The 15539-nt window shown below is 50.7% G+C and overlaps 2 protein-coding genes across 2 annotated transcripts; one reads left to right on the top strand and one right to left on the bottom strand.

The window, feature by feature from the left end:
• Positions 1 to 61: 61 nt before the first annotated feature.
• rbm48 (RNA binding motif protein 48) lies at positions 62 to 3789 on the bottom strand. The gene is made up of 5 exons (XM_066715468.1): positions 3669 to 3789; positions 2192 to 2382; positions 1848 to 1993; positions 939 to 1510; positions 62 to 450 (listed from the first exon to the last, which is right to left on the bottom strand). The coding sequence occupies exons 1-5, from the start codon at positions 3777 to 3779 to the stop codon at positions 379 to 381; spliced, it is 1092 nt and encodes a 363-aa protein (XP_066571565.1). The 5' UTR covers positions 3780 to 3789; the 3' UTR covers positions 62 to 378.
• Positions 3790 to 4200: 411 nt separating this feature from the next.
• Positions 4201 to 15211, top strand: pex1 (peroxisomal biogenesis factor 1). The gene is made up of 24 exons (XM_066715467.1): positions 4201 to 4353; positions 4972 to 5115; positions 5365 to 5448; positions 5721 to 5835; positions 6266 to 7029; positions 7450 to 7569; positions 7898 to 8021; positions 8272 to 8378; positions 8668 to 8759; positions 9024 to 9156; positions 9265 to 9361; positions 9624 to 9791; positions 10046 to 10200; positions 10311 to 10500; positions 11089 to 11255; positions 11505 to 11639; positions 12138 to 12202; positions 12370 to 12512; positions 12620 to 12723; positions 12882 to 13058; positions 13295 to 13525; positions 13828 to 14025; positions 14124 to 14254; positions 14478 to 15211. The coding sequence occupies exons 1-24, from the start codon at positions 4246 to 4248 to the stop codon at positions 14560 to 14562; spliced, it is 3837 nt and encodes a 1278-aa protein (XP_066571564.1). The 5' UTR covers positions 4201 to 4245; the 3' UTR covers positions 14563 to 15211.
• The last annotated feature ends 328 nt before the right edge of the window (positions 15212 to 15539 follow it).

Genomic DNA, 15539 nt, shown 5'->3' with positions numbered 1-15539 from the left:
ATTTTGGGGATATTTCTGTACAAACACTTGTTTAATATCTTTTCATGTGGCAAAACTAATTTGTTTTAGATCTTAAATAGAACACTGTTTTTGTGAAGTAGTGATCCAGTCCTGCTGGTTCTTTCCAATCGGCCAAATAAACAAGGCCTTCCCTGGATGCTTCACTCTCTCGGCAGTTCTGCACAGCTGCTCTCGATACTCCATCTGACTCTCGGCTGCGCAGTGATCTGGTTACAGCTGGACTCTGAGGTTCATGTGGACATCTGAACACTGTCTGGACCCCTGAGGGGACTCAGGACCAAAGGCCACAGTGTGGCCTGTCCTACTCCTGCCAGGACTCTGTGTCTCAGCCCAGGGATTCCTCGTGCCACAGTGCTGTTAAATCCTCCTGCGGGGCTTCGGGGCATCCTTCTTCTTCTCCGCAGCCTCTGACTCGGCAACTGAAGAGATCTGCACAAGTACAAAAGAGAACTGTTTGAATAACTGGTTAACAACGGGAGGGATGCTGTAACTCTGTAGAAACGACTGTGTATGATATAGGAAAAAGGCTGACCAATATCATACATACATCATATCATATATAAAGGGTATAATCACTGTATTTCCCTCAACGTTTTGGGCCAAAAATTTTCAGTGTGCACAGACACTTCACAAAGCACTAAGGGCAATGCAAATTAACATCAGCCTGTTCCGGTTTGTGCTTCTTGAATGGCAGGGACTGAGAGGGCATTGTGTTAGTATTGGTCAAGGGCACCTCGCCTCACAGGGGCGCTGAGGGAAAATCCTCCATTTCACTTCCACAGAGGCAGTTCTGTGACTCCGTGAAATAACTAGATCCCAACTAGAGCACATTAACGTACAGAACCCCCCCACACAAAGAAAGTGAAGTGCCAGGACAAAGCCGCGCCTATGTGAGCCACTCCACACCCCACACTCGCCTTTCTTAGCTTGCTCCTGATGACATTGGCCGTCGTGTTGAGGGAATCATCCCCCAGGTCCAGTTTGGGCGTTTCCGGCAGTTTGGGCCCAATCAAAGCCTCGTCCGTTCCAGGGATTCCCATCAGCGAGGCCACACCTGCCTGTTCCGCTCTCCTCTTCCGTTCCTGCAAGTGTGTGGTCCTAGGTATGAATCTGGACACAGTGCCTTTAGCCTTCGAGGCAGACGGCTCCCGTCTCCTGCTGTCTCTGGGACCTGAAGGCTCCCGACAAGAGTCCGCTGAATAATCCTCGGGTGCAGGACTGAACCCTGCGGGTAACAAGCCGCCTTCCCCCGGCCCTGCAGAGCGGAAGGCAGCACTCTGAGGGGACGGCCAAAACCTGTGCACGTCTTCCTGAGGAGGAGGAGGCAGCATGGGGTAGCCATAATAATCGCTGTAGTTGTTCCAAGTGTCACTCTCGCCGTCAGTGCCAGTGTCAGCCTCAGCCTCAGGGCCTTGCTGCAAATCACGGACAGCTTCCTCCACAATACCCGGCTCCTCCACTGCCTGCGCCGTCTCTTCACAGTCTTTAACTAGAAAGGCAGAAGTCAACAGTGTGTGATTTTTTTCATGGTGTTTGTTAACCTTAAGCTCTATATGCGATCAATGTCTAACAAGTATGGTTGCACTTACATATATATATATATATATATATATATATATATATATATATATATATATATAAATAATTACTTGATATTATGTTGCAAGCTTGGCAACTACATGTGATATGTCAATATTTATTGTATTATACTGTGAATATGCATGTTCACGCTTTTTCACTTTCAGGTTAAAGATATTTTAAAAGGCATTAATTTGCAATATTTTAATCAATACAGACATTTAATAATACAGTTTATTATTAAATACCTTTATTTCGTAAAACTCTTGCAATAAACTTTCTTCTGTCCTGTAGTTTCTCTCGGGTATCCTGCACCGTTTCAAATTCGGGAGCGTAGCAAACATGCAGCAACCCACCGAAGAAACTCTTCTCATCCAGTTTGCGCTTGGCTACTCTGCGTTGGATGCAATATTATAGTTAGTATTAGATGTCACCTTAATCTGACAGAACCATCGCTTTCATCTTCAACGTTTCTAAGATCATACTGGTCAGGAGAATAAAGCATGCACAATGCATGCCTGTACCAATGATACAGCTGCGCTAAATGCATGTACTTCCAGTCGTCTTAGTGTGCGGGTCATGGCGCAGTCACCTGGCACTCTGCAGGCGCAGGAACTTGATCAAGAACACGTCGGTGAACTGCTCGGCGGGGTACTCGTCCAGCACGCGGTACTCCTCCACCGCCCCATAGAGCGCGCACAGCTGCACGAGCTCCGACGTCACGCCCAGCGCCGGCACGCCCTGCACCAGCAGCCAGCGCGACTCCAGATTGATGGTGTACACCTGGACCAGTGCGACAGCGGTTAGCGTCAGGAGGGCTAAGTGGCATCACTAAGATCTGCCCATTTTGTCCCCGTTTTATTCTCTTTATATATGCTCCTACTGGGATTAATATGTCAAAAACACAATGTGTCATATCATTGCAATGCAGACAATACCCAGCTGTATATACCTATGAAATGTAATGATAACTCCACACTTGTATCTCTGCTTGTTTGTTTGGATGAGATAAAAGGGTGGATGAAAGTGGTGATCTTTGGCCTGGCTAAATTACACAATCAGCTTTACCTTTATCTTGGCCCTTTAGCTGCCAATGTTAACACTAAGGCAAGAAACCTTGGTATGATTTTTGACTCTGAGCTGAAATTTGATCAACGCCATGGTGAAGGGTAGCTTCTTTCAATTAAGGGGCATTGCCAAATTGAAAGGATTCTTGTCTTCTAAAGATATGGAAACGGTGATCCATGCGTCTATCTAATCCAGATTACTGTAATTCTCTATCTGGGGCTGTCCAAGAAATTGCTTTTGTGGATGCAGTTGGTGCAAAATGCAGCGGCCAGACTGCTGACTGGCAAAAAGAAATGTTCCAGCATCACTCCGGTGCTGGCTTCTCTGCACTGGCTTCCTGTCGATTTTAGAGTTCAATATAAGGTTCTGTTATTGGTGTTTAAAGGCTTACATGGACTTGCTCCAGTTTATATGTCCAGTCTGTTGCAGAGTCATCAAGTTGCTAGATCCTTAAGATCGTCACAGATTCTCCTTTTAAATGTCCCTAAATCCAGATTAAAAACCAAAGGAGATCGTGCTTTCTCCGTGGCAGCGCCTCGCTTTTGGAATAGCCTCCCACTACAAATTAGAGCATCTGACTCGATAGAAAGTTTAAAATCTATGTTGAAGACGCATCTCTACTCTGTTGCATATGAGTGTTGTTAGATGCATGGCGTTTCCATTGTGTTGCATCAGATGCGTTCTGTGTTTATTTGTGGTTATGCGTTTTTTGGGTATCTGGGGATGTACAGCACTTTGGTCAGCTTGTGTTGTTTTTAAGTGTGCTATATAAATAAATGTTGGTTGATTGATTGATTGATTTTGCAGTCAATGAGTGGCGAAATGGCTCAGCCGTGGTTCCCAAAGCGGTCTTCAGTGTGTTTAATAGGGATTATACACACGGAGGGGGCTGTCGAGGAAGCAAAAGCAACCCGACACCAGATATTATTACAGTAATTACACACTTCTTACTTCTATGACGTGACCTAGCATTAAAGAAGAAAGAAAGAAAAGACTCCAACCTTCACTGCCTTGGGTCTCCTGCCTTCTCTGTACTTCGCTCTGGTGTGACAGACATCCTTCTGTTCGTGGTGTCTGTGCACTTCTGGGGTGCTCCAACTGGAAGCCGCCATCTTTGCGTGTCGAGGCAGTAGCAGCCGGCACAGAGTCAGTCGAGTGTTCGCGGCGACCAATCGGGAAAGAGCCCTGGGTGCCGCTCGTCCAATCACCGCGCAGCGTCGTTGTAACGCTGCGCTCAGGTTCATCCAATCAGGATTGAGCAATGCGCCTTGTTTTGATGGTTAGGGATCAACACACACTGCAGCACGAGTTGAAAAGCGACAGTGGGCGCAACCATATATGTGTCATACAGCATATGCGGTATGTCTTTTCAGCTTGACTAACACAACGCAATCAAGAACCAAGATTTGACAATGTTTTGTTAATCAAATATCATCACACTGGCCGTAGCAATACAACCTAAACGCTTGGTACGGTGTTGTTATTTTATAATGGGTCCCTAAACTGTGAGGCATCCAGCAGCTCCGGGTCGATTGGTTCTGCCTTCCTGTGCTGCTGTTAGACGGTCGAGCCGCAGCGATGCTGGGGGGGCTCGGGATACAGCCGGTGACATTGTTATTTAACAACGCCAAAAACTGTTTCCTCCACCTGCCTGCAAACCTAGTCTCTCAGCTTCGTCTTCAGGAGGTAACCGGGCGAGTCATTGTGTGTTTGTTACTTTAAATCAAGTGTTGTGGGTCGTTAAGGGTTATGGCCCTGATAGGAAAGCTATGTAGCTGCATTCACGACATGTCCCGTAAACAAACACTTAAACATATTGTAATAAAGTAACGCTGCATTTATTTAATCACAGACCAGAACAGAAAACTGTTGCAATTACTAAATTATTACTATTCAAACACCATACTATAGGTTCCCAACTAGGTTTTCTGCTGGGTTTTGATCCAAACGAGCTCTCAATTACTTAATTGAACCCTTAATTTAAGTTTCCTAAATCAGAGCCGTTTCATTAGTGTAAACTAGGGGGTGTAAGTTGAGTATAGAATTGTATAAAGAACTTATTAAAGAACAAACTTATTTCACAATAAAAAGTCACATCCAAGTAGAATGTTACTTTAATGAAGGTTACATTAAGAAAGTTAGAACATTTACAAACGAAATGAAGGCATTTTACACATTGTGCTACTAAGTATTAAGTAATTGAGAGCTCAGTTGGAACAAAAACCAGCAGGGTAGGGGCCCTCCGGGGCCAGGGCTGAGAATCACTGTACTATACCAACATATTGATTCATGCCCTTGCTTTAGACGCAGGTTCTGGAGCTGACCTGGGCCCGCTCTCGGCCCGTGTTCCTGAGCTGGACCAAATGTCCGCATGGCTCGGTTCTGGAGAATGGCGTGGAGCTGAACAGACAGCTGGGCGAGAAACTGGGAGTCACCGATGGAGAGCAGGTACTGCAGGGTCACTGGTATACAACTGACAAGAAGAGAAGCTAATTAAATGGCCCAATTCACTGACACCCCGTACAGGTCCTGCCGTTTAACCTGGAGATGCTGCTTCAAAAACATATCCTTTCTATCGCTAGATCAGTCTGCAGGAAGAATGATTATTTGTTTTACTTGTTGTTGGTGTTCTGAATCATGACAGTGTGGATGATTCCGTATTGATCGGTATATAAAGCATTGGTATTTGTGTCCCAGGCGTTCATCCGGCCGTGCTGGCAGGCCCTGTCTGTGCAGCGGGTCTTCGTTGAGCCCCTTACCTCCGACGACTGGGAGATACTGGTGAGAGCTGAGTTCTGTGAGACTGTTATCCACAGCGTAACAGAGACTAGCCTGAAGTAATTTGTTGTTTTAGTAATTTTAGATAAGATTATGATGATGATGATTTCAGTAATAGTAGTGTTAATGTGCAACACACTTGCTATTTAAATGCATGTCAGGCACGTGTTGATTGAAGTTAACAATGTTGAGAAACACAATGAAAGTTCCACAAACTGAAGCTGCGTTTGAAAGTATAGTAATTCACACGGCTCCTGATGCTTTAACGCCCCCAGGAGCTGCACAGCGTGGCCCTGGAGCAGCACCTGCTGGACCAGATCCGGGTGGTTTTCCCCAACGCGGTGTTTCCTGTGTGGGTGGAGCAGCACACGGTCATCTTCCTCAGGACAGGTGTGACCCGGTGGCCCGGCTCTGTTCCTGGTCATGCTTTAGCAGCTGCCTGATGTTCATCAGAGGGTTTCGCATCAGTAGCAAGACCAAACTGTGCTCTGAGTCTGTGTGTGCGTGTGTGTGCGTGTGTGTGCGTGTGTGTGCGTGTGTGCGTGTGTGTGTGTGTGTGTGTGTGTGTGTGTGTGCGTGTGGTGGGGGTTCTGCAGCTGAGGTAGATTTTTTATTTTTATTTATTATTATATATTTTTATAAATGTTATTGATATTGTTATAACGACAGTTTACACCATGTACAACAAGACTTAGAACTCAGATTGTACTAAGTATACAAATGCCTAGAAAATATAATAGGACCACAGACTATATATCACAAATAGGACAATACTGTACGAGTGTATAGGAGTAATCTGTCCTCTCCCTCTGTCCCGCAGTTGCCCTTGAACCCGTGGCTGTGTACGGCCGGTTGGAGCAGCACACTGAGCTGGTCATTTCCCCTAAAGAGCGCCAGGGCAGGGAGGATGTGGCGGGGCGGCCCCCCGGCCCAGCCTGGCCCCTGGGCGACAATCAGAGCCCACGTCTGCACAGGCAGGACAACTTCGACCTGCCGCCGTCCACACGCAACTCTCTGGGCAGTGATGGCTGGGAGACCCCCGGAGGGGCGGGCCTGCAAGATGCCCCTGCAGGCCGGGAGTCTGCCCCCCGTGGGGGAATCATGGATCTGCGCAGCCTGATCAGGTACATGTTCACCGGGAGCTCAGAGCCCAGGCCAGGGGGCCCGCTGCCCTCCGTCCCCTCACTGCCACCCCTCCTGAGGGACTCTGTGCTCAGAGTGTGCAGGACGTCCCGCCCCGCCTCGGCCAGCCAGCAGGGCTCGACCCAATGCACCGTGCATGTCCTCCCAGCGGGCTTTCGCTGGGAGAGCCAGGCCTGCCGGCAGTTCGCGATCACCTACGGCAGGCTGTGCAAGCTACCTTCCCCACGGGAGCTCCGGGACCAGACGAAGCAGCCGCCCGCACCGTCCGGGACGCAGCCAAGGAAGAAGCAGAGCGGGGTGGAGGCGGAGCGGGTGGAGCGGGCGGAGCGGGCAGAGGGACGGGCTGAGGGCGTGGTCATCAGGGTGGTGTGTCATGCAGCTGAGGAGCCGGCGGCGGCACGGAGTACCGGCAGGGCGGCGCTGTACTGCGGGCAGGTTTGGGTGAGTCTGAGGCGCAGCTCCGCAGGAGGAAAAGCGTCAATTTTTTGGTATTGTTTGTGGTGTAGTGTACAAAGCTTTGAGCATCTCTGATCATGATTTACAGCGGTACATTACTTATCACTCTTCTATTATGATGATTATGATTATTATGATTGTGGTCAGGAATACGTCTCCCTTTACACCTGTTTATTGCAGTCGGTGTTGAAGGAGGATGTATAGAACTGTGTCTAACACTTCCTATTCTGAAAAACTGAAAAGTAATGTGTGTCACCATGGCAGGCCAGTTTTGACCCTGTGAGCCTGGTGCGTGTGAGATGCAGGTGCAGTCGGCTTTCTGCCACCATTACCTGGGTTGCTATTTTGTTGCGGTTTTTCAGAGCCTTGAACTGCTCTTCTGTAACCCTTGTTATTTTCCCTCAGATTCCAGGAGCGCTGAGAAGACGACTGGGCATCGACGTGTGCAGCGCGGTCAGGATACAGCCGCTGAAGTCCACCCCAAAGTTGGCCACCTCAGTTCGGCTGCAGCCCCTGCAGACTCTGGTGAGCGCCCCCCGCTTGCTCCAATGTCTGCAGCAGGAAAACCTAACACGGAGAAGTGAACGACTCCACACAGAGACAGCAAGAAGAGCCTAGATATATACAGGAGGTCTAAGGTTTATTGGGCATTTTCTTTCCTGTTCACAACACTTCCTTAGTGTGTCACTCAGGTCTGTTACATCCAGTAATGCACAAATATGGTCTGTCGTTTAATGACTGAGCCTCTTCATTACGGTTTACAATTGTATTTTTATTATTATTATATACATTTTTGCAATCAGTGCATATTTTCAAGGTATAGTTTTTAAGATGATCTGTGTCATTCCCTCAGCCGGACAAGGTGAGCGAGGGGGACGTGCAGGGGGCGCTGCTGGACTGGCTGCTCACTCACAGCACCGAGGAGCTGTCCTGGCTCACCGGCAGACACAACTTTGTGTTCCTGCCAGTGCTGGAAGGTGGGTCGAGTTTAAGGGGGAAGGGAAACTGTCAGACATGAATTTAGTGACTCTAAAAGTCAAATACACATTGACCCATAAGACGTCAGTGAGTGTTAATGTGGAGATAATGTCACTGTGTGTGTGCTATGCCTTGAAATGCTTTGATTTGATAATCTATGATTTAAACATTCATGTTTTATGCCAAAATGTAAAAACACACATGTATATATCTTTATTTCTTATTGTGTTTTTTTGTGTACATCCTCAGAAAGGATAGAGTTCGCCCTGACTGTGGTGAAGCCGGAGCCGGAGGCCAGTGAATCGGAGGAGGTTTTTCTTCTGACAGCCAGTTTATTACAGAAATCGGACATACAGGTAATTCATTACGCTAGTCTCTATGACATTTTCAGCGCATTGCCGGCGCACGGGCCGGCTGCCTCTGGATTGGGATGTGGTTGTACTCTCTGTCTGTTTAAACATCCTGGCCTCCAAAGAGGGCTGTTTCTGCAGTGCACATAAATCTGAAAGTCCAGTCCAGCAATCGAGTCTCCTGCTACTAAAGACAGTTTTACAAGTGGGACCATTTTTCTAGCGTTGTCAACGATGTTGCAATCACGGGAAGAGAGGAAAATAAAAACCTCTCAATACCCGTCTCTCCCCTCAGATTCTCATGCCGCCTCAGAGCTCAGCGTCCGACTCTGAGAAAGCCCTGGATGATGACAAGCTCCTTCAGTTTCCCACGCTTGACAGTCTGGGGTAAGAGCTCTGTTCCTGTCTCCACAAGAGACTACACACCTTCACAGCACTCTGTCCCCCCCACATCACCCTCCTCCCACTAGACAAGAGTTTATTCCCTGACCATCCCCAGTGAGAGAGCAAATAAAGGATGTATACATTCATTCTCGTGTATTCGTTTTATATTTCTTTTCATATTATATATTCCTTGTATGTGTGTGTTGGCTTATTTTTCTCCGTCTGTCTCCAGTACACACTCTTGTCCTCTTGTCTATTGCCCTCCAGGGGAGTGGGTGACATTGGCGACGCTGCCTTCGAACACCTGACGCACTGCCTGATGGGTCGCCCGCTGTCCCAGGAGCTGGTGTGTGGGTCGCCCGGGCTGAGGAACGGAGGCCTCCTGTTGACAGGACCCAAGGTAATGAGAGAGAGAGTACGAGTGTGCTGATGAAAGGAAAGCATCCCCATTATCACATGCTTGGGTTAGTGCCGGCTGCCCACGTCTTTCTTGTGCTTGACCTCGCAGGGCAGCGGGAAGACTGCTCTGGCCACAGCGCTCTGCCGGAGAGCCGCAGACGTCCTGGATGCTCATGTGGAGGTCATTGACTGCAAGAAACTGAGAGGTGAGCGGGAACACGGACCTCAGGGTGCAGAGGACTATTATTATTATCAGCAAGTGTTTTTATTTAGTTTTTTATGTATTTATGTATTCTTCATATGACTCACCGACTGACTTGGAAGTAGGACAGGATGTTAACATGGGAAAGTCAGTAATGTTTGTTTGTCTGTCTGTGTCTCTGTCTGTGTTACTTGGTTTGTCTGTCTGTCTGTCTGGGTGTCTCTCTGGGTGTGTATCTGTGTATGTGTGTGTGCGTGTTGTTCCAGGGAAGCGTGTAGAGACGGTGCGCAGGCGTGTGCAGGAGGTGCTGGAGGAGGCGGTGTGGAGGCAGCCCTCTGTGCTCCTGCTGGACGACCTGGACCAGTTGGCTGGAGCTTCAGCCCCCGAGCAGCAGCAAGGCCCCGAGGCCCAGCACTGCCAGCAGCTGGCCCACGGTACGAGCTCTGCGCTGGACTGCCCTGTGTCTGCTGCTGACTCTACTGCCCTGTCTGTCCCCACTGTACCACACTCTCCCTGTGCTGTTCGGTCTCTGCCTCCCTCTGCTCCTCACTCCAAGCTCTCTGTGCTGCTCTCTCTCTGTCTGTCCCTGCTGGTCACCCGCTGTCGCGTATCGCCCCGCTGTCCTGTCCCGAGCTGCCCTTTCGTGGGTCACAGCCCGACTCACTTCTGTGCTGCTCTGTGGTTTCAGTGCTGAGGGATGTGTTTGGGGACACGGCGGCGCACGGCAGCCTGATCGCCATGATAGCCACCAGTCAGAGCACGCACGGCCTGCACCCCTCCCTGGCCACGGCGCCGGGCTCCCACTTCTTCCAGTGCTTCCAGAGCATCCGTCCCCCAGACCAGGTGAGAAACTGCGAACCAGGCGACAATCTCCAGGTCCACACTAAAATTAACAATTGCATCAGAAAGCCATCGCATTGTGCTTTTGTTTTCTTATTTTACACCCCCCCCAGGCCCAGAGGTGTGAAATCTTGCGAGCGCTGATTCGGAGCAAAAGCAACATCGCTGAAGACAGCCTGCGGGTGCTGGACCTGGATGCACTCGCCAGAGAGACCGAGGGATACCTGGCCCGGGACTTCACCCTGCTGGTGGAGAGAGCCGTCCACGCCAGCGTGCTGCACAGCAGGACCTGCTCGGCCTCAGGTAGGCGGGAAGGGGGACACGGGTGCTCCCAGTGCATGGACACCCCCCAGCCAGTGTTACACTGCGTTGTATATCTGTCTGGGGTGATCCTCTAATGGGAGGAATCCCCCAACACAGCTGTGGAGATGAGAAGAAACGGTTCACATGGGTGAGCTGTTAATCACACTTTCTCTGTGTCCCACACCATGGCGCCCAGTGTTCAGTAAAAGCCTGTAATCAATTCAAGTTAAAACTCAGTGTGACTGTGACCCCTGACCCCCTCCCTCAAATTGAATTAAAATCAGTGCCTTGTGGTGAGTTTCACAGGGACAGGAGCTCACACTCAAACTGCTTTTATATCCATGTACTCGTGGGAGCGCCACATCGCTACCATCACAGTAACCAATCAGGCATGTTTAATCCAGACTAGACTGGGTCTGTGTGTGTGTGTGTGTGTACATATGTAATAACATCTCTAATGTATCAGGGGGAATACATTTGTTTCTTTATCATTCATTCAGACATTTAAAGTCTTGTAACATGTGCCTCTCCTGTGGCAAACTTGTGCCCCCAGTCTGGAGTCTCCTGACCAGTTCTTGTTGCCCTCAGAGGTGTTTCTGGCCACCTGTGACTTCCAGCAGGCGCGCAAGGGCTTCACCCCGCCCTCGCTGTGGTGTGCACAGCTGCACTGCCCTCGCCAGGTGGGCTGGGAACGCGTGGGCGGCCTGAGAGAGGTGCGCCAGCTGCTCATCGACATCATCCAGCTGCCCGCCAAGGTGGGTAGGGTAGGCCATCGATTAACAGGACTGACTGACACACCATCCAAGATTGGCCATCGTTTAACAGGACTGACTGACATACCATCCAAGATCGTCCATCGTTTAACAGGACTGACTGACACACCATCCAAAATCGGCCATCGTTTAGGCAGGCTAAGCAGGCATGGAATAATAAAATAATCATAACCATAGTAAGTATTAAGAGTAAGTAATGAGTGCATGATTTGTGAATGGTTTGTGTTTCAGTACCCCACGCTCTTCAGCCGGCTGCCCATCCGCCAGTGCTCCGGCGTGCTGCTGTATGGGGCCCCGGGGACGGGGAAGACATTGCTGGCTGGGGCCATCGCCCGGGAGAGTGGCATGAACTTCATTGGCATCAAGGTGCAGCAGCGCCGGCCTCACAAACTGCCCCCAGGCTCCTCACACTCTCATTTTTACATCTGTGGCCGAGACTAGGTCCACGCTCGCTTTAAGCGACCAACAAAAAGCTATTCATGGTTCTGTACCGCCTCGCTGGTTTGATTACGAGTGAAATCCACCATGAGGTGAACCGTGGTGGGAGGCAGGTTTGCACTTCGCTATTCGAGGGCAGGTCAGAGTGCTGATTTGGTCTAGCACTGCCTTTTTGTGCTTGTTCGTTAATTTCCTTTTAGTTTCATAGTCCAGTACCGGCCAAGCCTGTGGACTGTCCGAGCGGTGCAGCTGAGAGCGCAAAGTGTCTATTTATGTATTTGTATTTATATTATTTATTTATTTAGTCAGATCACATTTAGCAGAGGTTTTCATTCACTCTTTCCCACGGGGCCGGAGGACATGCAAAATACAGGAGGCTAGATCTTCCCCAGGTCAAGTGTCCTCGTCTTGTTCTTCTTTCCTCAGGGTCCCGAGCTCCTCAGTAAGTACATCGGAGCCAGTGAGCAGGCTGTGCGGGATGTCTTCCAGAGGTGGGTCCCACTGGGGGCAGCGTGTCTGAGGCCGGGTTTTTCTGTGGCAGCTTGTTATGAAGGTTGTGAACTCGTTGGTTGATTGGTAAAGAGAAGAGATGTCTGTCAGTCCCGAGTTATCACCCCGTTCACATTGCGAGCTGATTGCTGTGCTTGCCTCCTGCCAGGGCCCAGGCTGCCAAGCCCTGCATCCTCTTCTTCGACGAGTTTGACTCGCTGGCCCCACGCCGGGGGCACGACAGCACCGGGGTGACGGACCGGGTGGTCAATCAGCTGCTCACTCAGCTGGACGGAGTGGAGGGACTGGACGGTGAGCGCTGTCCCTCACGCTGTCTCTGTGGGACAGTTAATGGACCAGTTAATGCAGCGATGCCCAGCCTTTCACCGCAGTTAAGATCGGTGTTTTCCTCCCGGCAGGTGTGTATGTGTTGGCCGCCACCAGTCGCCCGGACCTGATCGACCCAGCTCTGCTGAGACCGGGCCGCCTGGATAAGTCCCTGTACTGCCCTCCACCCGATCAGGTACCCTGGGGAGCTCGGTAGTCACATCAGCTGTATTATTACTAAGGATGTGTTGATCTGTGTGTGTCTGTCTCTTTGGGTGTGTGAGGTCCCCTGAGGGGGCGTCCATGCGGTTGCCTGTCTGTGTTTGAGTGTTTCTCTCTCTCTGCGCTGTGCAGGAGGCCCGTCTGGAGATCCTGAAGGCGCTGACCCAGGCCGTGCCTCTGGCGGGGGACGTGGACCTAGACCAGCTGGCGGCCACCACAGACTCCTTCACTGGGGCCGACCTGAAGGCCCTGCTGTACAACGCCCAGCTGGAGGCCATTCACAGCAACCTGGGGGCCAACCTGCTCCATGTAGGTGCTTCTCGGATACCTAGGGGTGGTGGGGACAGGGACAAGGGCTGCTTCATTCAGAAAAGCCTCACAGGTCTTATTTTGCCTGGAAGAGAAACTCTGTTGACGGGCGAACCCTGACAGCTCCGGCAGGATAGGGACACTGTCTGCAGGTTGCTCCAGCGTTACACCTTTGTGCATGTGTGTGTTGAAACCCCTGACTGCGTGTTGACCTCCTGCCCTCCTCCCTGCCACAGGACGGGGGCTGCGGCTCGGACAGCGACGTCAGCCTGTCCTCCATGATCTTCCTGAACCACAGCAGCGGCTCGGACGACTCGGCAGGGGAGGGCGAGGGCGCACTGGAGAACTCCATGGTGCTGCTGGATTCGGCTGAGCTGCTGCCCGAGGACCCGCGGCACAATGTCTGGCGCCTCTACTTCGGCAGCTCCTACGAGTCAGAGCTGGGGAACGCCTCACCCTCGGAGCTGGTCAGGCGATACGCTGTGGTTGTGATGAGAGATGATAGCCCTGAATGAACACACACCCTGTGGGCTGAAAGCACAGCACAGCTGGCCAGCCACTGCAGTGGAAACGAGGAGACGATTGATGATGAGAGTTAATGTTACTAGACGGGAACGTCTCTCTGGATGGGTTTGAACGCACAGGCATCGCAGCAGTAGTGATATCAGTAATAATGATGTTGACAAGAAGAACAAATTTAATTTTAAAGCTGCTAGATCTTCATGCCGAATGGGTTCACATTGTCCTGTTCCTCCCTTGTTTGATCCAGAACTCGCAGTGCCTGTCGGGACCCAACTCGATGACCCACGACCTGACGGGCACCTCCCTGCGGGACCCCGGCTCATCCCAGGCTCCGGTCTTCATGGCCTCCCTGCAGGAGGGTTTCCAGGAGCTCGGCCACGAGCAGATCGAGCGACTGCGGGCGGAGATTGGCCACCTCAAGAGCAACTACCGTGTCCGAGCCACGGTGAGGCGGCCCGCGCTTCCGCCCACATCTCGGGGGTGCCTGGGAGAGGGGGTGCGACTTGCTGCTCACCGGCGCTGTCTCTCTCCCTCTGTCTGCAGGATGACTCGATCCTCGTGCAGGCCGGGCCCATCAAGCCCGCCTTCCCCATCTGTCAATCACACCTGAGCGCGGCCCTGACCGCCACCAGAGCCTCCATCAGCAAACAGGACTGGAAGAAATACAATGATCTGTAAGCTGTTATACCGTTTTGGAGATTACAAAGGCACCCAGAATTGGTTGCCAGTGTCTGTGGTCCTGTAAGGAAACTTCTTCTCCAGAGGATCCATCCCAGTTCAATCCAGTCCATTTCGGTTCCCATTCCATCTCTTGATATGTTTTCAGTTCTAATTCCAACTCCAGAACCGTATCTGCGAACTGACCCCCGGCTCTCTTCCCTCCCCGTGTCCTCGCAGGTACAACGCCTTCGGAAGCTCCTGTGACGGCAAGACGCCGGGCTTGGCCACGTTTAAAGCCGGCCAGAGAGTGACCCTAGCATAGAGACAGAGAGGGAGAGAGACGGAGAGACACGGCAGGCCACCCTGAGGCTCTTCACTCCCACCGCTGCACTGTGCATCTCCAACTCCTGTGTGAACCGAAGCCGAGAGAGCCCGGAATTATTCCGGGGCTCCATCCACCTGCAGATTCCACGTTTGCCTCCTAATTTTCCTTGGCAGGAATTTGAGTCGTGCAGCTGGGATCCGTTGCGGTCCGGACTTCCTGAGCACCGCAGTGAGGATTGTGTTATTAATCGAAGGAAAGTCTTACAGAGGGACGCACACCTCTTTAATAATCATTTTTGTTTGGGAATAGCTATGACTTTAATTTTCACAGTTTATCTGACTGTACACTGTAGGAGAGCTGGGTGGTGTTGTCATCTGCAGAGGCAGTGAAAGCATTTCTAATGTACCCCTCTGGATGTGTGCAATTGAGGACCAAATCACAGAGGCGCGATCAGGAGTAGCTTCGATCACAATGCATTATTTACTCGTCGGTTCTAAGACTGTTGTGACGTCATGACTGCCCCCTGTAACTGGGAATGACATCCATGATCCATGACATCCCAATGTTAACCTTGTAAGTTACTGTCAATGAAGTGAACCTGTTCCCCATGTGTTACAATACAGTGGAATAAAATCTCAGTAATCAAGTCTGGTGTCGTCTGAGGCCATTACTCAAGATACAGAGTCTGTAAACACTTCTCATTTGGGTCACCTGGTACCTGATGACATCATAACCCCCCCACCTGATACTGTGCGTTGACTGCTCCCACCCATGTAGAGAGTCCGCTCCTCTGTGATGGCACAGTGGATCAGAAGACCACACCCTTGTGGAACCCACAGGGTTCCTGTTGACTTTCCTACTGTGAGAGACGGAGATTAAAACAGTGGGAGGTTGCCTGCCGTGTGATTGGCCGTTTCAAGAGTGAGTCACAGTGGCACGGTCACATGATCACATGACACACAAGTTAGGACAAA

The sequence above is a fragment of the Amia ocellicauda genome, chromosome 10, assembly GCF_036373705.1.
Source record: "Amia ocellicauda isolate fAmiCal2 chromosome 10, fAmiCal2.hap1, whole genome shotgun sequence".
Classification (NCBI taxonomy): Eukaryota; Metazoa; Chordata; class Actinopteri; order Amiiformes; family Amiidae; genus Amia; species Amia ocellicauda.
The sequence above is the reverse complement of the archived record's forward strand: the minus strand, read 5'-3'. Positions and strand labels throughout refer to the sequence as shown.